The 26,584-nt window shown below is 40.3% G+C and overlaps 2 protein-coding genes across 4 annotated transcripts; one reads left to right on the top strand and one right to left on the bottom strand.

Annotated features, from left to right (window-relative positions):
- Positions 1–775: 775 nt before the first annotated feature.
- On the bottom strand, positions 776–14,829 carry LOC103153422 (zinc finger CCCH domain-containing protein 7B-like). Its single transcript, XM_007574338.2, has 22 exons — positions 14,743–14,829; positions 14,532–14,599; positions 14,368–14,404; positions 12,377–12,574; positions 9,653–9,811; positions 9,504–9,572; positions 8,992–9,049; positions 8,729–8,892; positions 7,451–8,006; positions 7,240–7,301; positions 7,064–7,154; positions 6,813–6,974; positions 5,409–5,623; positions 5,220–5,320; positions 4,962–5,143; positions 4,522–4,607; positions 3,310–3,470; positions 2,887–2,992; positions 2,168–2,276; positions 1,889–2,025; positions 1,633–1,802; positions 776–1,513 (listed from the first exon to the last, which is right to left on the bottom strand). The coding sequence occupies exons 2-22, from the start codon at positions 14,588–14,590 to the stop codon at positions 1,330–1,332; spliced, it is 3,066 nt and encodes a 1,021-aa protein (XP_007574400.1). The 5' UTR covers positions 14,591–14,599; positions 14,743–14,829; the 3' UTR covers positions 776–1,329.
- A 3-nt stretch (positions 14,830–14,832) lies between these two features.
- Positions 14,833–26,302, top strand: rangap1a (RAN GTPase activating protein 1a). 3 transcript variants are annotated; one of them, XM_007574339.2, is made up of 16 exons: positions 14,833–14,920; positions 17,665–17,784; positions 18,461–18,588; positions 18,997–19,056; positions 19,173–19,352; positions 19,441–19,575; positions 20,271–20,429; positions 20,995–21,108; positions 21,810–21,909; positions 22,033–22,117; positions 22,281–22,428; positions 22,591–22,707; positions 23,353–23,458; positions 24,235–24,323; positions 24,446–24,567; positions 25,698–26,299. In XM_007574339.2, the coding sequence occupies exons 1-16, from the start codon at positions 14,899–14,901 to the stop codon at positions 25,777–25,779; spliced, it is 1,767 nt and encodes a 588-aa protein (XP_007574401.1). In that variant the 5' UTR covers positions 14,833–14,898; the 3' UTR covers positions 25,780–26,299. The 3 variants fall into 3 exon arrangements, with proteins under 3 accessions (XP_007574401.1, XP_007574404.1, XP_007574402.1); XM_007574342.2 differs by having other exon boundaries at positions 24,446–24,609; positions 25,698–25,784; XM_007574340.2 differs by lacking the exon at positions 14,833–14,920 and adding an exon at positions 16,917–17,035 and having other exon boundaries at positions 25,698–26,302.
- The last annotated feature ends 282 nt before the right edge of the window (positions 26,303–26,584 follow it).

The raw sequence follows: 26,584 nt of genomic DNA on the forward strand, positions 1-26,584 counted from the left end.
AAGTATACTAAAAGTATACTTGTTGCAATTTTGACATTAAACACACTTAAATATAATTGTACCAAAATAAACTTTTAAGAAATATATTAAATAAAAGTATACTTTAAGGGAACAAAATATGTATTTTTTCAAGTGTACCAATGAAATAATATGCTTTTTAAGAAATTGTGTATATTTTAGAAATATATGCTCAAAATAGAATTTTTTAAACTGCACTTAATGCTTACTTTAAAAGTAAACTATTAAATATACTGAAATTTCAGTACGTTTTAAATTACATCTCAGTATTAGCATGATGCCTACTATTTGTGGAGACACACACAAAAAGAAAGCATCCTAGCGACTAAAAAACATTGATTCAAGTGTGATGTCATATTTATATCCCAGAGTTTCAAAGAGTCAGAAGACAAAAGAGGTTTCTCCAGCTTCTAACAAACCTAATTAGAGGGACTTTTTATTAAGTGGACCAAATAAAGTCACAATGAACTTAGCTACAAATGGATATTTTTCTGCCTGTAAAGAATTGTGTAAAGATCATAAATCTGTTATCTATATTGGCTTTTGGTGGAAAAGTATGCTGCTGCAAACAGGGTTGAATTTATTATGTTTAGCACTGTATTCCTGGTACACTCAGCATAATGTTTCTTATAAAAAATTAACAGCAAAAAGGAGAATTTCTGCAAAATTAAAACATAAATGAAGATGTCAGATTATGCATCGGTTTTGTGTGGGTTCCCCTCCACCTCAGAAAATAAAATGAGGAAAGTCTTTGACAGCAGGTTTCCTTGACGTTTATTTAGTATTCCGAGAGAAAAATAAAAATGTCTCATGGCTTGTTTGTATAAAATCAAAGTGATTGATTTTAAGTAAGTTTTTCCAATATTCAGCTAACTTTGATAAACTGTGGGACAAAAGGATAAACTGCTTCTGAAAAAAGACAAACGGAGGGAGAAAGAGAAAAAACAAAAGTAGGAAGCATGGCTGAATATGAACCTTGGACAAAAATATAGAACCGATTCTTTAATGGTAGGTACACGTTTCACAGTCTATACATTACATTCAAAGGATGCTTTACTTAACAATAAGGTTGACATTATGCAAAAATGAGCAGTAAATTTGTTGCTAGAGACTTAAAAACATTAACAAAATTAAGTTTAGATGGTGACTTTTTTTTTTTTGAAAGGCGAATACTTCCATAGATTCAATGGTATATTTGGCTAGCTGGAAATCCTGATTGCTGTCCCTTTGGTTTCAGTTCGACGAGGCGTGAAACGATCACACCGACAGGTTGCCGGGTCCAAAACCGGCCCCGCGAAAGTCCCACTGTTCTCAATCCTGAAGCAGAAAGTTGTACTTCCCAAAGTCAAGCTCGTCCGGCATGATGAGCATGTCTTCCCTGGCTTTAGCTAGCTTTTGGCGAAGAAAATCCCGTCTCTCGATCCACTCCTGCAGCTCCTCTGAACCGTGAGCGTAGTCGCAGCTTACGCCGTCAGGACAGCCGCCACCGCCGATCCTGGAAACCACAAAGATTACATTCAATTCACGACTGGCCATCGCTTAGGTTAAGTCGTTTCCGAACCCGAGGAAACGTGTGAAGCGGAGGAGGACCGGACAACCGGATTCGGAGCTTACTTGGGGCAGATTTTAAAACACGCTCCGGGGAAGCGGTAGCTCCACGTCAGAGCCTCGTCTTCACCCTCGCAGCTGAACACTCGGTCTTTGTGTTTCTCCGAAGAAATGTGCTGCTGCCACTGCCGCTCGCTGTTACTGTGCTTACCGCACAGGCGGCAGTGGAAGCCGTCCTAAAAACAGGGACAATAAGGATGCATGTTTAAAACCTCCTTTTTGCTGCAATGCCAATTACTAAGCAAACGGACCATTCACCAACCATTTGTTCTGCAAAGTCGGTTGGCATGGCGATGAACTTCTCCTCGGGGTTAGACTGATTGCACACGGATCCATCTGACTGGCGGTTTTGAGCAGCTAAAGCCAGCCACATGTTGTATACTTGCTCCATGTCATACACTGCAAACACAAACAACTGGTTCAACAAACGCATCTAAAATTATTAGATGCGACTCCAAATTATTCAAACACCAAACAGGATTTGTGTGATTGTTTTATTATTTTGTAGCTACTGCAGTGGAGGGAAATTGAAATCACTCACACTCGTTATTTTTCATGTACATCCACATCTCCCTCTCCTCTTGGCTGTGAGCAAAGCTGCAGTTTCCAGTGTAGTTGCATTTTCTCTTCTCCAGAACCTGTGCGCACATCTGACAGGAGAAGCAAATGAATAAATACACACAGAATCGCAAAAAGTGTTCACACCAATTCGACTTTTCCACATTTTGTCACGTAAAAATCAGGATGCGACAGACCAGCACAAAACAGGACCTAAATGTGAACAGAAAGAAAGAAGGATTTTCTTCCCCCCACATAAAAGTCTGGAGTGTGGATTTCATTTGTATTAAACAGAGAAGCAGCCAAGAGGCCCAACTCTACAGGGGCTGCCAATATCAATAGCTGATCCCAAAATAAAATCAAAACTTATTGTAAAGCTGCTACTTGAAGTTGGCATTGCTAAAATTATAGTGACTGCCACACTTGAGGAAAAAGAGAAAAATTGCAAGCCTGAGAATATAGTACCATTTGTGAAGGTTCGGGGAAGGAAACTTGAATTTGTTTTACTGCAGGAGGAATTTCTCATAAATTGGTAGGAACAAAAGGAAACAACATTATGTGGAAATATTGAAGCAGCAGTTCAAGACATTCGATGTCAGGTTGAACCTCTGGGCTAAATGAGTTCTACAACAAAAATCTGGGGGTTCGTCCGGGATGAGCGCTACAAATAAAACCTCCTATTTTTAGGATTAGCAGACCTACATCATAGTACAGAGGGAAGTTCTTGGCGTGCGGCAGTGGTCGGACATTAACCCATTTACTCCGCTCTGAAGACCTGACCAGCAGCACGCGTCTCTCTTTGGTCCACCTGGAAATGAAAAGGGCAAAAACCCAGAGGCACTGGGTTAAATTAAATCTAGACACTGAATAGAGCAGAGCTGTGGCTACCAAAAAACATTTTATTAACTGAAGCAGTCTTTAATGGTTTAAAAAATGTCAATGGTTTGGCCACTAAAGTCTAGTGAGAATATTGTACTTCTCATATTATAATACATTTATTTATTACGATAAGTACTGTCTAGAATGCATTGCTGTGTCCCAAAGATTCTTGTCTGAATAAGAGTTTTTAGACCAGTTACATTAAATAAATCTACTGAATGTATGTGGACTGTGGTATTTCCTCACGCGTGTCTGGCTTTAGCTGTACAGTATTTGAGGCCTTTGTCCGGTTCGCTGATCAGGCCGTCCCGCCAGCACTGCGAACATGCAAACTTCATCTTCATGTTAAGGGTTGCTCCAGCATTGCTTGATCCTTTTAATTTGCCTCCACCTCCACCAGAAGACAGCTGGAGAAAGGAAAAATCAATGGAGGCCAATGTTATTTCATGACATCGAACATTCAGTTTTTGTATAAAAGTGATTTAACCTGGGAAAAATCTGAAAACCTAAACAAGTCAGAATTTCAACATGGAAAGTTGGATGTCAATGAACACTATATTACAAACAGTGAGTTGTTCAGCAATAAACTTCATCTGTACTCAGACATAGTACTATAAAACTATGTCTTACGTTTATATAAGACATAACTATGTCTAACATAAGACATAACTGTCTTATGTTTATAAGACATAGTTATATCTTTCAAAAAGCTCAAAAAGCTGGAAAAAGACTCTCGCTTTCACCCACCTTTCTGCTTTTCTAATTACTGTAAAAACAAGACGCCAGTTGTTGGTTTCAAGGGTTAGTGGACAGGTTTAAAGGATGTTTACTTTTAAACGGAGCACCGGATTGGTTGATCGATCTCCTCATAAATGAAATCATCAGTTTAATACCGCTCTTTAGGCGCTTTCGCACTGCACAGAACGGAACGGCTCCGAGCGTGTTCGCATTACAACTTGCCACCGGTTCCACCCGGCCCCATGGAACCACAAGAGCTGTGGTTCCAATCGGGCCGGCCAAGCGGTTCTGCTTATTATTTTATTATTAGTTTTAATTAGCAATGGATTTGTTTCAATGTAGTGCAATCACCTGGTCTAATGATGAGGTATTTTTTTTCTTCCGCTTACTCGCTGATGAACGAGTACAGTCGGCCGCTACATCGAAACCATTGTTTAGTTTCAAAAATAACGACGTCCGGCACCGCTTCGATGGCGCCCTCAGTGTAATGCGAACACAACAGGGCTGGAACCGTTCCGTTCCCTGCAGTGCAAAAACGCCTTTTGTTTTCCTTCAGGTTATCTCAGATATTAACATTTATTTGACAAACACATTAACATTTAGGTGTGACAAAGAAAAATAAATAAATGTGTAATGGGTCAAAACTTTTTCTACTGAATGAAAACAAGATGGAAACTAATTTCAAATAAATAAACAGCCTATACATGAACCCTTTCTTACCCTTTTTTCTTTCTCCTTTTTTGAGTTTTGTTCCTGCTTGTCATAAAATCTCATGGACACTTTCACAATCTCATCCAGGCTGATGCCTGTAAATAAACATATTTGAATAAAAACTGGTCACTATTTTGCCATTGAGTATTTACAAGGTGGAAATCAACTATACATGCTGCTTTAAAAATAACAAAAACAGAAAAACAAAAACAATGTTTATCAACTCTTTAGAACAACAATGCAGGACGTTTTGAAGCAAATATCACTTTAAAATTCTTTTGAAATGTATTGCAAAGATTATATTTCAGCTACAGACGAATAGGATATGGGACATTTTAGCCTGGGCTGAATGTACCTTAACATTTTACTCTTCTGAGAACAGAACTTCCTGGATCAAACAATCTGTGTGTGACACAGTTCAACCAGCGAGTCTGTTAGTGTCACCGGACCTGTGTGGCGCTGAACCCTCCAGGTTTTCAGCTCTATGACGGAGTGAGCAAACACACAGTTGTCCTCCCGCTGGCAGCCGTATCGGATGGCCTGTCGGCACAAATCCAAGTTGCACACCACGCTGAAAGGACGGACTTTTCTGTAGTTGATGTTGTGGGTCCTCATCACAAAGGCCAAGCACCTGGGAGGAGACAGAGGGGAGACGTTGGACCTGCAACGAAATGAGCTTTGAGGGCTCGGGGTTGGTGCCGACTCACTTGTTGGCGTCAAAGTTGTGACGAGCATCCAAGTTGGAGCAGATGGCTTGACTGACAACGGAGCGCTTACTGATGATTCTAGGTTTACTGTCGTAGCATTCCTGAGGAGAAACAACAGGAAACATGTAAAAACTAAAAGTCTTGTCTTCAGTTTTAAACCTTCAGATACGACAGTGTGCGCGCACTAACCTGGCAGAGGAAGATAAACATGCCCTTGTGTTCCTGCAGAAGGTCGATGATGCTGCTCACCGGGTCCAGTTGGGGCGCCGATGATCCGAGCAGAGAGTGCCTGTCCAGCCGCCCCTTTCTTTCCTCTGTCCAAACGTCGATCTCCAGCTGGTTGTAGGCAAACGTGCATTTTTCTCCATACTTGCACACACCTGCATCCCCAGAGTTCAGCAGCTCTAAATACAAAACAAACAAAACAAAACAAAAAACAAACAAAAAAAAACATTCTTCTGCGTTTCTGGGAATAAAAGTTTCAGCTCAAAGAAATAGAAATATCAGGCGACGTTAGCCTGATTAAATATTTTTGAAAAATAGTTCGTAAGTCGTGGTTTCACTTATAAAAAAGGAAAAAAAAAAAAGTTATACATACCAAGCAGAAAAGTTAAAACACTAACTGTTAAAACATTAAATTGAGGTTTTGGAAAGGCCTAGTCAAAGTCTGGACTTCAATCTGAAAGAGACGCTGTGGTGTGACTTCAAACTGTATGTTGTATTTACACACAATATCTTTCTCCGATATTAATATTTTTATCATACTACTAGTGTGACAAAACAAGCAAAACCACAAAATCTATCTAAGGAAGAAATGTTTTTTCACACCACTGTAACTGAGCAACAAGCTGCGTTTCCATTGACCAAGAAATGCACAAAATGAAATTATTAAAATAAATTTGCTTAGTAGAAACTTGTCCATTTAAAAAAAGCTATTTTTTTCTGATCAAAAGATTTTGCTATTTTTCCGCCATATTGAAATTAGTGTATTTCACAAAGCTGCATTGGAAACATTTATTTCACATCATGTGACGAACCGCCGGATGTTACTGCTGGTGGGAAAGACGAAGACGACAACAGGAAGAGGTAGGAGGATCATGTCACAGAATATCTTTCTAATCATTTGTCACGTAAACAAACTTATACACGAGCGAGTGACTTTTATTTCCTTTTTATTTAAAGGAAACACCAAAATTGTGTTAAGAGGAAAATCGACAAAGTTTTGTCTATGGAAACGCAGCTACTGCTAGCAAACTGCGAGCATTAAGTGTTTCTTTCTGCAGGTTCCAGCTTCACATGACCTTGAGCTGGACCTGAACACAAACAGTCATGTTTAATAAACATGTCCAAACTGTGTTTACTTAAATAGAAAGAAACTGGAACAAGCAGCATAAATGGCCGACAGATTTTATGTCTGAACAAGCAAACCAAGCTTTTAGCATTTAATTCTCAAAGTTTTTACCGGTTATTGTTAAGGACGGAAGAGCAAAAGAAAACGATGAAAGGAACAGAGTTGTTTTGTTAAATAACTCGTGCAGCAATCATTAGCAGTGCTTGGATACCACAAACAGCGTCTCTTTGATGTCGTCTTACCTCGACAAAGAACAAAACGTCCGTAGAACGCAGACTGTGCAGGAAGCGGTCTCACTCTCGTCCAGTCGGAGGAAGAGCCAGCTTTCCGTCTGCACAACAAAACGTCTCTCTTACAGTTGTGGACCAGGTCTGGCTTGTGAACAAAACTGTACACACTTGGACCTAGGACAGGAAATATACCCACACATTAAAAACCTATCTGTAGACATCCGTCAGGATCAAATCCGATGAAGAGAAAATGTCTGACAGACCTCCACGAGGAAAACAGAGGGAGCAAGCCGGCAGGAAGTCATGGGTGGAGGACAGCGGGTTCGGGACAGTCCCATTATGGGTATCCTTCACCTGCAAGTGAAAATGACTTCTATTAATGTTAAAAATCAATACTGAGAATCAAACAGCAGCCAACCAGCTGTGAACCCAGTCTTACTTTGTTGAGCTTATTTGGAGATTTTGTTACAGAAGATCCAGATCTGACAGACTCTGAGAAACCTGAGGAGTAAGACCAGAGCACAAATTACAAAGAGCAAAGAAACATCCAAAATGTAACGTTAAACATTTCCCCCCATAAAAGCACCCACACAGTTCTTAAAATGAAGCTTCCTGCATATCTCCCACCCCTACAGATCAACTTTAATCACCGTTTGAGCTGAAGTCAGAGAGGGAGTCCAGGCTTGTTCCACCAACAGAAACCCCTGGTAGAGCAGGTCCAACACGTTCCACAGCGGGGAAGGAGTCCAAGGCGTCCAGAGAGTCGAGCTGCTTTGTGGCGTTAGCGGCGACTTTCGGAACGTGGCCATTCTGAGGTTTTGCATCGGCGACGGACCCCGCGGCGACCACTTCATTCCACACTCGATCTAGAGTCTTTCTTCCCTCTCCAGGCTTCGTTTTAGGTTCCTCAGCAGCAGCAGCATTCGGCGTCAAGTGCAAAATGTCGTCAAGGATGTCCAGAGAATCAAGCCCGTCCAGGTTGTCCAGTGTGGAGGCGTCTGCTTCGCTTCCATTCCCAGCAGTGTAGAGGTCGTCGAGGATATCCAAAGCTGCAGCAGTCGTGCCGTGATCGCCGTTGGTGAACAAGTCCAAGGAGTTGAGCTGGCTGATGGAAGAGCTGAAAAAGGCCGGGGGCAGCTGCGGCGACGGGGCCGGAAGGAAGGGGGTGGAAGTGGCTGCATGGCCAGGGTCCGAGAACGGCAGAGCCTGGGAAAGATTTGGAGATAAGAGAAGCAACGGCTAAAATGATTATTTATAGCAACTCACTAAGCGTAAAGTAGCAATCCAGGGCGTCTGCCGGTTTCAAGAAGTCAAAATTTAAGGCTTGTTGAGACATTTTTAATGCCACCTTGAATAAAATTTAATCCAAAAACAACTACAAATACAGGGGATTGTTTGGGGAACTTGTTGCATTACAATCAAGCATGGCAAAAAGTATGAATCCTGCTTCGTGCCCATAGCTAGCGAGGCTATACTAGCAGCTAGTTGCCAGTAGCATCAACCGTCTCGAGTCACAGATGAAGATTTTGCGCACGACTCAAACTTTTTGCCTGACAAAAAAAAAATCCCTTGAGAAACAAAAAGCAAAAACAAAACAAAAAACCTTACATTAAATAGTCCTGCCACAACAAAATGTATGACTTGTGTATTTAAAGCCCATTTAATTTTTTTAAAATGAATTTAAGACATTTTAAGGCCTTGATTTTAGACACACAAATTTAACCTCCCCATCGTCTCAGTTGGACCCCACACATATTTTACTCTTAACAGTCAGCACACCCAGGATCAGGTCCAGAATCCTTGCATCGTTTCGGGGACTGACGGTCTGACAGGACAACCAAATGACTATCACTTCCTGATAGTCATTTGCCCCACACACACACACACACACACACACACACACACACACACACACACACACACAGTACCTCAGATGGAACCTGGCCAGTAGGAAAGCTGTCAAGCAGACTGTCCAGGTCGTCGTCCATCACCTCCAAGTCCTCCACGGCTTTCACCTGGTGAGCGACTGCAGGACGACCGGCGCCAGGAGGCGTGAATGGGACAGCAGGCTTAGCAGCGCTGCAGAAGACGACTGTGTGAAGCAAAAACAAAATTTATCTCATGAGAATTTCAAACTTGTGGCTGATTTTACATTAATGAGAGAGCAAACTTGAAAGTGAAGATTTCTGACCTGCTGCATCGGCACTTGGATGATTCACACCATTTCGAATAACATTACTGGGAGGGGTCTAGACGAGAGAAAAGGGAGGGAAAAATATAAAATACAATCTGGGGTGACTTTAAAGCATAAACTACTATAACAATAAATTATGTAAAAGGAAAATTCACAGCATAGTCCTAAATGCAGACTGAAGATCCATTACACCCAAACTGAACAATGAAATCCAGTAAAGACCAATAAAAATGTGTCATAGCTACAGAATTAAAGTTCTTTCATTATTATTTTCTATTTCCAGCTCAAATATTAGTTCATAACGTTTTGGCAAGAAAACTGACTTTTCTTTCCTTATTGTCCAAATTCACTACAAGATAGGATTTAAACCAACCTGAGCTGGGCTTTGGTTTCGTTTCACTGTTTGATTTAATGAATCTCAGCAACTCGTCACCGAAGCTAAAACAACATTTGTTTTTCTTATGCTTCACAAGGTAAACATCCCCTCACTCGCTCACTTTTGAACTTACATAAGGTTTTCGAATTTTCATCCCCAGCTGGGAGGCCAGTTCCTGTGACAGCTCAATCACCTGCTTGTCCTGTTGAGAGTTAAACGAGTGAGTCTTTTGGCCTTTTTTTTTTTTTTTTTACACGTCTCGGCATAAGCCTTTAACCGTACCTGAGGGTTGCTGAGCAGGCAGATGGTGGTGCAGTCGTACGCCTCCTTGTGCTTCCCCAGCTCCTTCAGGCACAGCGCCTTCCTGTAGAGCGCCCTGCGGCTGCCCTCGCACACCGCCAGAGCGCTGTCCGAGTCCTCCACGCCTTCAGGATACTTTCCCTTGTTAAAGCAAGAGACGGCGAGGCGGCGTGTCACAACAGCAAAGAACAAAAAGGAACATTTTGTTGGAAAGAACTTGTTTTCAGCAAGGTGGCGCTGTTGAGCGGTGTTTCCTCTGTATGCAGAGGTTCAATGACCTGGTAAATATCGATCAAAAACATCCAAGTGATTTAGCCACATTTCTTAGCAGACACTCATCAGGCTGGCACCGTTTAAAAGGAGGAGGGGAGGAAGAACAGCCAAGGTAAAAATAACAGCAGGAAGGACCGTCGACTGCACTGGTTGTTCTAATATCCTGAGCTTACACTGCGAAAAGCACAAAATCTTAAGTATTTTTGGCCTAGTATCTAGCACAGATATTGTAGTACACTTAAAATGAGAGAAAACTAATGTACAAGTAACTTTTCAGGAACTTATTTTAAGTCAATAATTCCTCAGTACTGATTTTAATAAGTACTGGCAGATTATTTCACTTCTAGCATGTGAAATAGTGTTATCTGTGAAATAATTCATTAATATCAAGCTATTATTTGATTAAAACAAACACCAAATGTTGCTGGAAAGTTACTTATGAGTTAGTTTCGCCTTATTTGAAGTGCAATAAAATATTTCCACTATAAAGTAGACCAGACATACTTGGTAGGACTTTGTGTATTTGCAGTTTACTGAGCTGGTAAATCTGTAATAGTGCTGAGTCACACCAATTCGTTTCTTTATATATCCAACAATAAAGAGTGGCTGACTGTCTACTGTGTATGAATAAAGATCCATGTTGACTTCTGAGTCACCACCAGGATCAGCTGGATGATGTAAGGCGGGTGGTGCAGGACTTTGGACTTCTACATTGGGACAGCCTGAAACTGATCACATATGGATCTCGTTTTCAGTTTGATCAGATCTTTCCGTTTAAAACCAATCAGACCGCTTTTAGTAGACATTTGTCCATCAGAGGATTTTTTTTTCTTTTTAAACATTCACTTGGGATTGTACTCGGTCACAAGACAGCTGACATTACGTACGTTTACATGGACACAACCGGAATAAATCGATGAAACCGGCCCAATCAGAACATTCTGCATCTACTGTAATCTGAACCAGATTATGTAAACTGATAATCCAAACGGCGTGCATGGAAACACTTGTTCCGATTATGTTATTCTGATTGTAGGAAACTGACCGGACCGTGTGTGCACGCCCTGTGTGTAGCATTAGTGGCTAAAGGCCAAGTCTGGGAAGCAAATCTGGCCTAAAACTAGTATTTTACAGTCAAAACTTGGGAGGATCTTCATTTCCTGTTTTGCTCTCATCCTGTGATGCAGGAAGACCAGCAGCTTGTTTGTCTCAGCGCAGAAACGTCTCAGACGTTGTTAAAACCTGCCGCAGGTTCGTTCTGGGGCTCAGGAGACACAAAAACAACACACCGCTGAGTTTGTTTGTTTTTATGCTCGGCACAAACAGAAGTACAACTTCTTCTTCTGTTTTTTTATTATTATTATTTTTTAGGGAAATTTTACAACTCTGCTCATGTCAGTGCTTGTGTTCTTAAAAATAAAGCCTGCTGCATGTAAACCCACGGATTAATTAACTTTGTGCTCATTTAAATGATACATTTGGGTTATTTAATCCAAATATATTTCAATCCGATGAAGGAATTTTACACACAGCTGCTGTGAATGCCGTTCCCGTGGACGGATCTGAAAACGGCTCGGTTCTTATCGAACCTGATGGAGCCCGAGAGGTTCTGCTTAGTTTTTCATTGACAAATCAGATTTTTAAAAATTGGCACATTCTGCAGATTTTTCATTTAACCTTTCAAGTCATTTTTGTTTTTTTTTTGCAAAATATCAGAAATGCATAAAAAGATGTGAAATAAGTCATTTACATTTTTAATGAGAAAATACTAATTTTATTACCTAAAATGAAACAACATAGCATTCCTTTATTGTACACTTGATCATTTGTAGCAAAGGAGGCATCTAAAGAAAAACTACAATCATTTTTTGGATTAATAATTATACAGCATAATGTGCCTGATGGGGGATTATTTTTGACAGAATTTAAATAATGTGAAGCTGAAACTGTGGCACTTCAAGAGTTTACTGACAAAGTTTTTTTTTTATTTTTACCTTAAATGCAAAAAGTACATTTAAAATTTAAAAAGTGAATTAATAGAAGCAATTACTGCTTTGAGTATGTTGTTCTCATGGTCTTTTTTAGAGTCTGTATACTCCAGTTAACGATTAAGTTGACATGTTTTTATGACTTTATTTTTGTTTTTATGATGTAAAGCACTTTGATCTGCCTTGTTGCTGAAATATGCAACGCAAATAAACTTGACTGATAAATTTGTTGACAATTACTCCAATAATTGATTTATTAGGAGTAATTCAATCAACTTAATCAGCCCTTAATATGCGACACCAAGCTTATGGCATTACATTTAACAAAACCTGAGGCTGCAGGGTAGTACTCGTGTAATCGCCTTGGTTTTTAATCCTTTTAATACATCTGCTAATATTTCAGAAACAGCTTTTCTTCACTCATCACAAAAGCAGAGAGCCTCACCATGCTGTGGTAGGCAGCGGCTCGGTTGACATACAGGCTCTCCAGCAGAGCTTGAGGGATCTGGATCTCCTCTCCTTCGGCGTAGGTGGAGATGTTCAAGGCCTCGGTGAACAGTCTGACGGCCTCCTCCCACTGCTGGTCTCGGAAGAAGGCGTTGCCCTCTTCCAGCAGGTTGCACACCAGGCGGGTCAGAAAGTCCTGAGGGGAAAAGATGAGAAAAAGACTCAAACAAAAGCCCCTTTATTTACCGAGAGTCATGGCACACAATACGCGTTATCCATTTGGAAGAATTTTAAATATTACAGGAAAAACAATGGGTGTTTAAAGTGTTTAAATCAGATTTTCTTTTTTTTTTTAAATATTCGCTGATTTATGTGAGGATAGGTTTTGTTTTGAATCACCACCATAACAACACATATTGAGCAACTGGGAACTGAGGAAACCAGTTCCTCAATGTGTTCTGTTTAGTTGTGTTTATGTAATGAAGCTAATACTTGAGCGACCCGGCCTGCAGCCGGGCCTGTTTGGAACGCGAATGGATTTCAATCCGAGGCTAAAGCGTGGCAGCACAGACTCTGGACTGGACTGGCAATGCTGAAATAAGTCAGACATTTCACAAAGAAGTCCTCTGGCCTGCAGCATGCGCTTCTCCTAAACCTGTGTAAGCCCCAAATGAATGGTGCATTCACAGACCTGCAAGTGACTTGCACCATCTGCAGCAGTGCGGAACCAAACCACTGAATATCAGCAGGTTTCTGAATTGCTTCCTGACTGCATTGTGCCAAATGTGCAGCAGGGTTTCCCCCAGAAATCTTGCTAACCCCAGTGGTAGGGGCGCCAGGGCAGGCATCCAGCGGTCCACCATGTTTTTAAGATAAAAAAAATGTTCAAAAGTGACAGGAAATTTGAAAATATCACTAGGTAACTATGTGTTACTGGAAGAAATTAATAATATTGAAACAATAACTAAAAATTCTGAAACATTTAAAATACCTCAAATAAATAAAGAAGCCATGATCAGCCTGGTGGGGGTGCAAGTACAGCCTGGTGGTCCGCCAGGCTTACAATACACTGAGGGAAGCCCAGTAAAGCTTAGTGGATGTCTAGATGCTTGACATCCCCCCACATTCACTGTAAACTAAAAAAACTGCGTTTTCCAGTCATATGGTGCCATTTCATAACATAATCAAGTAAATATGTTACCTTCAGTTGTTATAAAAATGATATACATCAAAAGTGACTTAAAAAATTATTTTCTAATTTAACGCCTTGAAATTGATGATATTATAACATGAGGTAAAGCTAAAAAAATGTCAATTTAACATGACACTGCCCCTTTAAGGCCTTCACAGAACAGATGTTTTGGGAGCAATTACACCTTAGCTCAGTGCTAAAGGCGATTTGGTGCACTTGATTTTATGTAAATGTACCAGTGTAGTAAGGCCTTTTTTGTTAATGTGCAAGAGGACCATTTCATATGTGGACTCCGGATGCATTAGCAGACATACAGACACTGCGACCTCAACATGCCCATATTGAGAAGATAATGTAAACTTTAAGGAGAGAGTGTGTTGACCAGAACCCTATAAACAGGGTGCTGTCCAACGATTGGGGGGATTTCACTACAATTGACAACTGGCTTAGGCTGCAGTATGGTCATAAAGCTTTGCTGCTCAACCAATGTCACCACACCAGCATCAAGAGGAGACTGACAGAAGACCTCACACCAGATCAAAAGGAACTGAACACAAACCAACAATTTCCTCCTGCTTCACAAGTAAGCGCTACTCTGGGTTGTGTGTTTACGATCCAAACCAAATGTCATAAACTTCTAGTAGTTCTTAACACCTTTGCAAGACTAAGTAACACCAACTGTACTGAGAAGGATGTATGTCAGCAACAACATGTGAAAACAACAGCAAACACACACACACACACACACACACACACACACACACACACACATCATATACGATGATCACAGTCACTACCTGGTACCCTGCAGGATCTGGATAAGCCAACGGAGACCTAAAACACAAGACATAAACTTAATCAGAAGCGCTTAAATATCTCATCTGACAAGGATGCACTTCAAGGCTAGTTTCGTTTTCTGCTACTGCGCCCTTGTACCGACACATAAAAACAATGTACTCACTGTATAAAAGCCAGAGCCCTGCTTATCTCTTCCTTTCGTTTCTCTCGGGCTGACTCCATGGTGGTCCACTGCACAGAAACAAACCCCCCCCACCCCGCTCGTCAGGGGGGCGTACTCTACGTCTACATTTGTATGTACTGTTACTTTTTTAAGAAAATACCAATCACAAACATAACTGTTATGGATGCCAACTTCAGCAAGACACACCTACCTGATAAAGTGAGGAAGTTGACGGAGCCAAAGCAAAGTTTAAAGGCAGTTCATGGTGGCAGGGTGAAGCAGGAACGGACGAGCAGCTGCTGTGAATTTGAGCTAATGCGCTATAAGGCCATGAAGGCAGGAAGGACGAGCCTTCGGGTCTGACGGAATGGCTCTCTCCACAATCTCCGGTAAGTTTCGATTCTCAGCTACCAGCTGCAAATGCTCCTCGCGACACGCTCACGAGAGCTGTCACGTGACCACAGCGCGCCACGCCATTCCGCGTCCGCGAGCTCGTCGCCTATGCTTGCCGAGGTTCGTCACGTGATAACCGCTCTTTAAAATATTGGAGGGAGTTACGGTTTACCCGATGCCCCCAAAAGCAACACAGCTAACAAAGGCCGGTCTCGTCTTCGCCAGAATGGAAACACAGCAGTTTTGGGTCATTATATGTGTTTTTATCAGAGTGGCGGAAACGGGCTTCCATACAAAACTGAGGAGAAGAAATGTTTTCTTTTCATCGTTTTCGTTCAAAAATAATACCTAAAATCACTTTTACCAATAAATAATACTTAGGCTATTATTTTAAGAAGGTGACGATATTTAAAATAATAAGGGTTCTAAATCACCTAGAAAAATGCTTGTGTTTGTTTTTGAAATACTTATTTGTGTGGTGTCTGGCCACACAGGAGAACTTTTTGGAAGATTTGGGAAAACAGTCAGGTCAAGGGTCAAATGACATTAAGTTTGAAAAATAAATCTAATCTATGGTAAGCAGACAATCCGACGCCAGGACCCAAAAGAAGACGTAAATGTGAAATACATGCATGTGGTGATGTGCTTACTTTGGGGATGAATATGTGTTGGTCAGAGCCCTATAAAGGGGACATAGTCCAGAGATCGGGGGGATTTCACTACAATTAGGCCAAGATTTCCTCACAATTTGGTCATGCTGATTTAGCCTGCAGTATTGTTGTAAAACATGTCTGTTCAACCAAAGTCTATAGCACGTAGAGTCTTTTTCCTGAAATATCAACACAAAGGCATCAAGAGGAGACTGACGGAAGACCCCACATTGTCTTTATGGATTAAATTGACTGTATATTTATGCATAGAACTGAGTTTGATTGTCTTAATATGATATAATATTATATATATAATATTAATTTGTTGTGAATCGGTTCTGTACAGGTAAAGTGAATAGAATTGAATTGAGATTAATTAACTTGTGGTTAAATGGAGGAGTATGCAGTTGGACTGAATGAGATAGTAATGACTTCCTGTGGCAGTCATTTGCATAATGTGGTGAAATAGTTGTTCACTTAACAAGGTTCTATGATTTGATGTTCCCAATATGTTGTTCCCAATGTTCCCAGTAACAAATTGGTTACTGTGTTAGGTCTTTGTTATGTGAAGCACTTGGAACTGCTTTGTTGCTAAAATGTGTTGTGCAATTAAACTTGACTCAGCTTGATAGGCCTGCAGATTGTGCAGAGAGGAATGTACAACATCGTCCTTGGACAGCATTTGACTAGTCTAAATATTGCAGTTTCTCAGCTCTCCAAATACCAAACATATCATATATTTTGAATTAGAAATGAATCTGTATAGTCCTGAAAATAAGGCATGTAAATGGCTAATAATATATATATGTTTGCTGAATTGAAAAAAATCCATATAAAGTATCCCAATTCAACCATATAACTCTTAAATGTTACTCAATTCATTTTGATGAAGATACATTAATTTACTCCCTGATCTTATGAATGTTGTCTCTGATTCTTCTTATGTTTTTATATTTTTTAATAAAATCTTTACCAATCTTTGCTTTGATTCTAAATCTATACTGATTGGTTTATGTACAATAATATAATTTAACTTAATATTACTGCACAAATTATTTGAAATGGACAAGCTAAACAGTACAACATAGTTAAATGCAGGCAATAATTTTATCAGCAGTAAGAAAGGTCTTTAAACATTAAATAATTATTCAAAGCAACATTTTTATGTATATATATTTTTATGTTATTTTTTATTATCTATGTTATATATATTTTCCGTCTACTAGAAATGTGCAGTGATATTGCATTCCCATTCATCTTTGTGTGTGTTTTAATAAACTGTTGTAACTCTTTCCAGAAATGTATGTTTGTAGTCCCGTTAGAACTACAAGTCCCGTGTTTCCTTGTTCAGCGGTCGTCAAGTGGTTTGGTGTGGTGATACTTCGTTTTTGAACGGCAGAGGCGAGCGGGAGTGTGTATCTGGACTAGATTCAATCGTAACGAGAGTGTTGTAACGGCGACGTAAGTTGTTTTTTTTAACAGTAAAATATCCTCATTTGTTACATAAAGTGTTGGAGAGATGAAGCTTAAGCCGTAAACTAACAGCAACAAACGTTATGTTGCTACATAAAAAGGCCGAGTCATAGACACGCCGTTTCATGTGAAACGCACCATTGCTAGCTAGCAAACTAAGTTCTCCATGTTATAAACTAACGACTCCAGAGTCAAATACATGTTTGTTCTGGTTCTATGTAAATACGTCGCCATGTTTTTGACTTATGTAACGAGGAGGTAATGTGTTGCTGATTCGGCAGTTGTCGGGTCAACGGACACGAAGCAGTTCGATCCTTGTCACTGTTAGCAGCGGCAGGTTTATTATGCAAGTCAGGTGTTTGAAGTAGGACAGCTTACCTTTAAAACTTATCAGATAATAAACGCAAAATTGAGGCCAAAAGTTGTGTTTATTCTGTTTTAAAGGAAATATTATGGCATCGCTTAAAAAAATGAAGTTCTTGTGGAAGCTATGGTAAACGTATCAATACATTTCTACTCCTTTCTCTACGGTGTAAAGGTGACAAAAAACAGTACATACATTAGATTTGAACTTTAAGAGGAATAAAATAAAAGTGAACAATGGCTTTGGTCCTCAGGCATCTCCATGGCGACAGACATTGTTGCAGAGCTGGCCGACTCTCTGGCCAAGACTGGGGTCGAGGATGGAGAGTTGAGCTACAAAGGCCAGGGAAGGAAGCTGGATGATGCCCAGTCAGGTACGTGACGTCAGCAGACCTTTGTACACACTCAGTGATGCAAATCCTCATTTTATTAGTAGTATTACCTAAAAAAACTATTCTGGCTACAGTTATTTATGTATGTTTTACTCTGGTGTCTTAATTGTTCCTATTAAATTATTTGGGCTACATCATTGGAAAGTTCTGACTCTTCTGTTTATGTCTTGACCATTTAAAATGGATGTCAGGTGTGAAGATTAAAGGCAATTGGAGTCGATCCAATTGGCTAAAGAGTGAGAATGAATGACAGTATAACAGTGTCCTATCAAGTGTCATGTCCCAGCGGTCCTTGGCAATCGAAATACTCTGATGATAGTTGGATTTGTGCAGCTCTCAAGGTTTCCCTCAGAAAACTTACTAAGCCTGGGGAGCTCAGCAGTCATTTATCCAGCGGCCCGCCGTGTTTTTGAGTTAAAAAATGTTTAAAGTTGACAAGAAATTTGAACATATCACTTGATAATTATGTGTTATTGGAGGATTAATATCTGAAAATCAACTATAAGGTCTTAGAAAATACAAACATTAAAAAAAACTTAAATAAGCAATGCTAAGCCTGGTGGGGGCACAAGTAAAGCCTGGTGGCCCGCCAGAACCCTGATGCTCTTGTTGTTACCGTTGCTGCTTCTAAACCTGACACCGCTTACCCGTTTTACAGCGGGGGAGATCGTGAAGGACATCGAGGAGTTTGAGGGTTTACAGGCTCTCAGGATGGAGGGAAACACTGTTGGCGTCGAGGCAGCGCAAGCCATTGCCAAAGCGCTGGAGACGAAGAGCGACTTCAAGGTTCTGAGTTTGATACTTTTGTCATCAATGTCGTCGTGAACATCACACTTTGCAAAATCAGCTTTGAAAAGTTAACATTTTGAAGTTGTTTTGGATTCATGTGGTCTGATCGTTAGTTTTCTCAGGGCCAAATATTGTAAACAAAACTCCATGTTTGATTTGACCCACATTGATTGATGCAGTTATAATTAGAGATGCCATCAATTTTTTTTTGTTTAATTCAAAGCAAATGCCTAAATCTAAGAAGATGCAACACTTGTTGTTGTATATTTTGTACTTTTTGAAATATTTTGTCAGTAGTGGGCAGCTAAAACCTGATTAGTGTTTCTGCAGATATTGCATCTATGTCTTAAGTACCATATAGTTTAAGTTTAGTAACGTTGCTTACATGCGTTTTCTCCCAATCAGCGCTGTTACTGGAGTGACATGTTTACTGGTCGTCTGCGCTCCGAGATCCCGCCTGCCTTGGTAATGTCAATGACGCCTTTATAAATCAGCGTTTACATGACACACACTGTCTTTAGTTGGGTTGTTGTCGTGCGCCGTCTCATTCTACAGTCAGGTTTTGTGTTTTTATGTTGCAGAACTCTCTGGGTGACGCCCTGATGCTGGCGGGAGCCCGGCTGACCGTCTTAGACCTCAGCGACAACGCGTTTGGGCCCGATGGCGTGAAGGGCATCGAGAAGCTGCTCAAGAGCACCGCCTGCTTCACGTTACAGGAGCTACGGCTCAACAACTGCGGCATGGGCATCGGAGGCGGAAAGGTAAATCACCGACGGACCAAGAGACAAAGACTTTTGTTCACTAATTCTTCTTCTTCTTGCGTACCAAATTGTGTTTTGAACTCTTCAGATCCTGGCTGCTTCGTTGATCCAGTGTCATAAACTGTCTAGTGAGAAAAACGAGCCGCTCAGCCTGAAGGTGTTTGTCGCAGGGAGGAACCGCTTGGAGAACGACGGAGCCACCGCCCTCGCTCAGGCTTTCCAGGTGAGGGTCGAACTGCCTGTAGCATTCACAAAGAGAACTTTAATCAGATAATATTAGATATACTAGTGAGTTATGAAATGTAAATGTATTCTCATCTGAATAGGGGTGTGACAAAACAGCCACTCTGTTTTGGTCATAAATCAGTACAATCCAACTGTTTTTTTTCTCTTTTCCTTATTTTTTAACAGAATAATTGACACAAAATAAACTACCTTTGTAAAAAGTTTACCCAATTTTTAACAAAAGAAAAAAGCCATAATGTCCACATGTCAAATGAAAAGTAAAAGTAGCTGATTGCCGAAAAGTTATTTGTCCTTTACTATGTGCCAAATACAATACATACTGGCCTAAATAACTCCTCCAATTATAAAAACACTAAATAATTACAGCTATAATAACAAGGTGTCTGCAGTTTTTTTATCATCAATACAGTCGACGCTGCATTATTTTGTTGTGGCGCGCTTTAGACAGCGTTTTTATCAGCTCACTCGCTGTTGCTACTCGCCACAAAAGCGGCTAAAAACACGTGCGTTGTTTTCTGATGGACGGCGGTGATCACCATACTGCAACTCAAATTTGCTTGACTGCAGAGACTACTGTTGATATTAACAATTTATTCTTTTCAGTTGAAAGCATTTGGTGCCTCTTGGGCTGATAATTGCGTTTTGTCTTCTATTGTGTTTTTGTTGTTTCAGCTGATGGGCAGCCTGGAGGAGGTTCACATGCCCCAGAATGGAATCAACCACCCGGGCGTGACGGCTCTGGCCACAGCCATGCAGCACAACCCAGGACTCCGGATCCTCAACCTCAACGACAACACCTTCACTGAAAAGGGGGCTGTTGCCATGGCGCAGGTACAGAGATGCAAGATATGATAGTAGCAGGTTATTTTATGTATTTTATGTTTTTTTTTTAAACCAGAGGTGGTTGGAATTGTGTTTCAAGCTCAGGGAGCAGCAAGAATTCAGAAAAGACTTTTCTTTTTATAGAAAAGATGGCTAGCCGACTCTGACTGTGACGCCATTCATTATTGTTAATGAAATAATATTATTACTTATTTAAATCTTTTGTTGTGTGCTATGCTGGGACAAACAAAATCCCCCCTTTGGGCATCAATAAAGTATTATTATCTTATCTTAAGTCTCTATCAGAAATCTTTTTTAATGTTCTGTGCAAAAAATGAATTTATTTACATGAAGTCACCTTCATAAAATAACAGAAGGTTATTCCATTATAGTGACTGTCAAAATTGATTTTTGCTACACACACAAAAAAAAAATCAACCCCTTTGTATTGCCAAAAAATTATTTGGGCCAAAAAACAAAAACAATCACTGTTTAGAAAAAAAAAAAACATTACGAAAGTGATGATGGTGAAAATGTATTATGTTGACTTTGGATATTCTGTCTGTTCTCACAGGCTCTGAAGCATCTCCACAGCATCCAGGTGATCAACTTTGGAGACTGTTTAGTGCGGCCGGAAGGGGCTAAAGCTATTGCAGAAAGTGTGTCAGAGGGCTTACCTGTCCTTAAGGTGAGTGGTCGATATACTAGGCTGTCACAACTCAGATTACATAATCTGTTCTGGATTGCACCAACAGTTTGTTGTTCTTTGTGTCGGTGTGAAGGATTGGAGCCCAAGCATGAAAACTTTCTGAACACAGCGTTGTCACAAAGTCGTGGCATTTGATCGTCTCTGATTTAAATTTAGTTTTACAGGCAATTATTTTACCTTGATTACTATTTTTTTATTTTTTTGTTACATTTTTTCTTCTTCTGTAAATGATGAACTAGGATTGGGTGATATGGCTTAAAAATCTCTTCTTTTTTTTGTCATTTCAAATTTTTGATTTTAATACTTTTTTTCTTGCTTTCTCTAAAAGAAAAAAAAAACGATGTTGCACATGAGCTAAAATGTGGCTTTTATTTTAATTATTCCTTCTTTGAGTTGTACAACAGAATATCAGGGCCAGGCTGCAAGATTTTTTGTTAAATTGCTGGAATATGGTCATAACATAAGCAAAATATAAACATGATTTTTTTCAATAGAAAGTCTGAAAACTGCAAGAAAAAAGTTGCTTTAAATTAGAAAAAAGCTTCTAGAGTTATCCAGATCTGTGCATGCATTTCTGTCTTCAAAACAATCTCAGTCGTTTGCGCAATAATTTATAATTTCTGCTGCTGACAATAATTTGATGCCTTTTGTGTTAAAAGACGAGTTATTCTGTTTGACAGGAGCTCAACCTGTCGTACGGTGAGATCACGGCGGACGCAGCTCTGGCTGTGGTGGAGGCCGTGAAGAACAAGGACCAGCTGGAGAAACTGGACCTGAACGGTACAGATCTGACAAACAGCAGAGCTCAAATCTTTCTGCCTGCTTTTTGATACTTTAAGCTATTTTAAGAAAAAAAAAACAAAAAAAAACGTTTAATAATCGTTTAAACCCTTTGATTTTCAGGGAACTACCTGGGAGAGGACGGCTGCAAAGCCGTGAAAGACACCATGGAAGGCGTGAACATGATCAGTCTGTTGGGATCACTCAGGTGATTGCCTTTCTGAGTAATCAATATATCAATTAATCTTTGGTTCATGTTAATTCCCGTTCTACCTCCAACCAATTGTACCTGCTGCCTCTGACTTCTCAACCGGCTAATATTTAGATCTTTACATAAATTCACCGTCAAAGTGTTTCTGCCGTTTTCTCAGTGACGACGAGGGTGACCCTGAAGACGATGAGGACGAGGATGAAGAAGACAACGATGAGGATGACGATGAGGACGAGGACGATGTAGATGAGGAGGAAATCGAAGAGGAGGAGGAGGAAGAGGAGGAGGACAGCAGCAGCAACAACAAGGTTGGTTATGACTAAACTTTGTGGCTTCAATATCCAGAAATCAGAATAAATGCACCAGAAACGATGAAATGACCAGCATCACAGCATTTCTTGTGTTTCTATGGTAACATCAGTCACTGGCCTAAGTTTCCTACTTTCTTCTCCTTGCCCCCTCACCCAAAGCCGTCCACTCCCGTGTCAGCACCACGACCACCAGATGTCTCTTCTTTCCTCAGCTTCCCGTCTCCCGACAAACTGCTGAAACTTGGCGCCAAGAGGGCGCTGCTAGTCCAGCAGCAGGTGAGCAAACGCAGAAATACATGGACGACACAGGGTGTCTTAAATCCATGTATCTAAAAATAAGGCCTCAAAATGTCTCAAGTTCATTTAAAATGTAATTACAGGTCTTAATTTTTGCAAGCGTATGTCAGCTAGCTAGGTAGCTTCTTGCGTCTTATCGCCGCTGGTTGGCTGGACGAAGTTTGTACTTTTCTGTCGTGATATAGATCTTAAATTTCATTCACAAAAGTCTTAAAAGGTCTTAAATTTGAGATGGGGGTTCTTGGGTTTAATTTTTTAAGGGTCATACTTATTAAATGAAGCATTTTTTTGTGTGTTTTTGCAATGATTTTTCTGTTGCATTCTTTAGCTGTGATTTGGCACATTACAGTTTGATTTTAAGTATTTTACTCATCAAAATTTTGGTTAAAAAAGAAAAAAAAACATGACGAATCATTCAAAAGTTAAAAAGGACTATTTCCCTACTTTTAATACTTCGCATATTTTCAAAGTTGGGTTGAATTTTACCTGTACTCCTTAGACTGGATTAAACAAAGCAATAAAGCTGCTGTGTTTCTTCCATTTTCCAAACAAAATAAAGATGCCAAACTTCACAAAACGTGCGGTTTGTGTCTGAAAATCCCTTTCATTCGTTTCCCCGTCTAGGTGGACGTGACAGATGCGAGAAAAACAGCCGAAGCCTTCCTGAAGATCGCCTCGGTGTATAAAGAGGAGAACAACGACGTCAAGAACGCCGTGTTGGACACCATCGGTAAGATGCACGAGTTTTATTTGGGGTGACTCGATGCTGCTCTCGTTTTCTTTATTTTGTGTCCTGGTGAATCTTCCCTTCAACTCCCAAAAGCAGGAAACCTCATTAACCTGCTAATCTGTGAATTTAAAGTTTTTATTGTTCTATTTTTCAATACAGATTTCACCTAAGAAGAACAAAACCTCACATTTGCGTCTGTAAATATTCAGGTCATGTTCTTATTTACGTTTTGTGTGACTGAGAGCTCTGTAGTGTCAAAACAGTCATAACTAAAACTCGACTAAGAATTGTGCATTGTGTTGGATCACAGTGTCGTGTTTTGCTATTATCCTGTACAGCCTCATTTTTATTCTCAGATTTTCATCTTCTCCTTGAATACAGACTCCTTCTAGAAACAAATTGTCAGGATGATTTGTGTTTTTAATTTTTTTGTGTGATTGATGTTTCCCATCAAATCCTTGATTGTTTAAAAATCAGCATGAGGAAAATATACTGCATTGTCCTCTAGGGGAAATTTCATGGGCTCAGTGGTGTGTATTGCATAGTAGCATTTCTCCAAATGAACAATACATGTAAACAGCTAAAAAGTTGTTGCACACCTTCCAGGCCTCAGCCTACTCTCTATTTAAAATTTGTAGTCAAAAATGTTGATGGAGGTGGGTACAAAAGAGGATTTTAAACAACTCAGCTTAGGTTTTTTTTGTTCATGGTCTCTGTGAACTGATTTGAGTTTCTTTAATTGAAAACAGCCCTGTATATTTTTCCCCTCTTCCCAGATGCCATCCTGAGTAAAGCTTTCAGCACTCCCTCCTTTCAAGGTTACAGCTTTGTATCCGTTTTGTTAGTCCTCCTAGGACTTATTAAGGTAAGACACTAGGACAAAGTCAACACATCTGGTTTAGTTTTTCCCACATCTCATGCTTCACACCTGCGTTGTCTTCTCTGTTGAATTAATCCGCCTGCCGTCGTGTCCTCTGCGCCGCTCAGAGTGAGGACAAGATCAAGCCCGTGGTGGTCGTCCCGGGTCACCTCCAAGCCCTGGAGCACGTTGTTCGGCAGGACTACTTCCCCAAAGAGAACGTGGCGGTGCTCGAGGCGTTCATGTCCCGGTAAGGGCGTGGCGAATGAGCCAATCAGCATGCGGCCTCCAGGTACAAAATGCAACGACTTACTGTTCCCGTCTTCAGTGCCTCATTGCCACACGAGTGGCGATGAGTTTATGTTTTTTTTGCATCAGGGTGGGGATTAAGAGGCAGTATAATGTAAAATGGACTTGAGCTCTACATCATGTTATGTTGTTCAGTTATCAAAAACATATCTGGAGTGTTGCTTTAATTCTTTCATCCATGGTTGAGAAATCCATTAATCTCCCATGGCAACCATTCAGCTGTGGAAAACGCCTGGGTGGTGTAGCCCCGCCTTTAAGGACAAAGCTCCTCCTTGAAGCTGCGGTTTCCAAGCTTCTAATCTTCTGCCTCATAGCAGCCCTTCTCCACTCGGCTCCTTCAGACTAGCCAGCAGCAATTAGCAAACACCTGGTGGAGCTGAGCATCAGCTGGGCTCATTATAGGAGCTGCTTCTCAGTGAAACGCTGGTAAAAACGTTACTAAAGGGTTAATAGAGTAGCCATGTTGTGATAACTTCCTGAAGGCAGAGTATCAGAAAGAATAGTCGTTTCTTAAAGACACACGCCCAATTTCAAGGTGCCAAGTCAAATTTCTTTTAAGTTGTATTCGATATAAAGCACTATTCAGAATGGTAACAGTTACTTGATTGTGCTATGAAATGGAACTATGTGCCTGGAAAACAGGCACATAAACAAGCAGTGCCTTGAAACAACACTGAGTCGAAGCACAAGTCTGTGTTAGAAAGGTCTAGTCAAAGCCCAGATTTAAATTCAGTTGTGAACCCATAGCAAGACTCAAAAATGAAATGTAAATTATCTCCATTCAAATCTGGATGATCTCAAACTGCTCTGCCCCTTTAAGACCTGCAGCTCTAATTGCTTCAAGAAATAATTTTACGTAGTATTAACTTAGGAGAGCTGAATCCATATTTTTATTTTTAAATCTCACATAATTTCCTATCATTTCAGAATATACACACTATGTTGTGGAGACATAATTTAGAAGAGGCATAAAATACTTCTGCGATCTGCTGTTGGAGGAACTAATTTATAAAAGTGAGCTCCTGAGATGTTTAAATTATTGCTTGATCAAATCTGTGCTTCCGTCCACAGGAGCAACAAATCCTTGGAGTCGTGTGGAAACGCCAGAAACGGCCTCCAGTCTACACTGCAGAGAGTTCGACCTCAGAGCTGAGGCTCACAGACTGAACATTTATTCACTGATGGACCTTTAAAAACCCGCACAACCCAAACGGCTGCACCTCCGTTCTGGCACAACAATCTACATCACAGCTGCAGTTCATCTGAAACCTCATGTTGTGTTAACCTTCTCATTTGGACTTGACTTGAATGCACCGGGCTGGAAATGAATGAAATGGAAATTTTAGCAACTTCCTCTGCAGCCTGAACATATCCTACAACAAAGTCGGTAACTTGATCGGATCAGGTTGATCGGGAGGAGCTCCGACTGAGATCAATCTGAATCCACAGCTGCTCTCTGCTTTATATTTAATAGATGAATTTAATATTCTCTCAGATAGCATTTACTGACAACACAAATATGGTGAAAAAATGTTAAGATATCAAAGACCAAGGGATGGTAAGTTAAACCAATCAAAGTGCATTTAAAAGCTGATATCTTTACTGTGTTTTGTAGCCCAGGGTTCTACGTTTTTAAATTTGTTTTTGCAAAAATAAACCATTTGTTGGATGGCTTTGACTCTTTTGTGACTAAAACGTTCATTTAAAAAAAAAAAACTGTTTATTTTTTCATCCCCACTAAAGAGAGACTTTCCAAACCAAGATGAATTGAATGAATAGAATTAAAACTTATTGTGGTTATTTCTTGTCTTAAGTTTCCTGTCTTCAGCTCTAGCTGAAAAGGAAGCCAACGCAAATTTTTTTCATGCTGGCTGGGTTTCCCACCTGGGTTTGTCCAGGACCTCCTTTTCCCTCCAAATGCTGGCAGGGAAAATTGGGAGGAGCATAAACGTCAGATG

Source organism: Poecilia formosa, unplaced genomic scaffold, assembly GCF_000485575.1.
Source record: "Poecilia formosa unplaced genomic scaffold, Poecilia_formosa-5.1.2 Scaffold350, whole genome shotgun sequence".
Lineage (NCBI taxonomy): Eukaryota > Metazoa > Chordata > Actinopteri > Cyprinodontiformes > Poeciliidae > Poecilia > Poecilia formosa.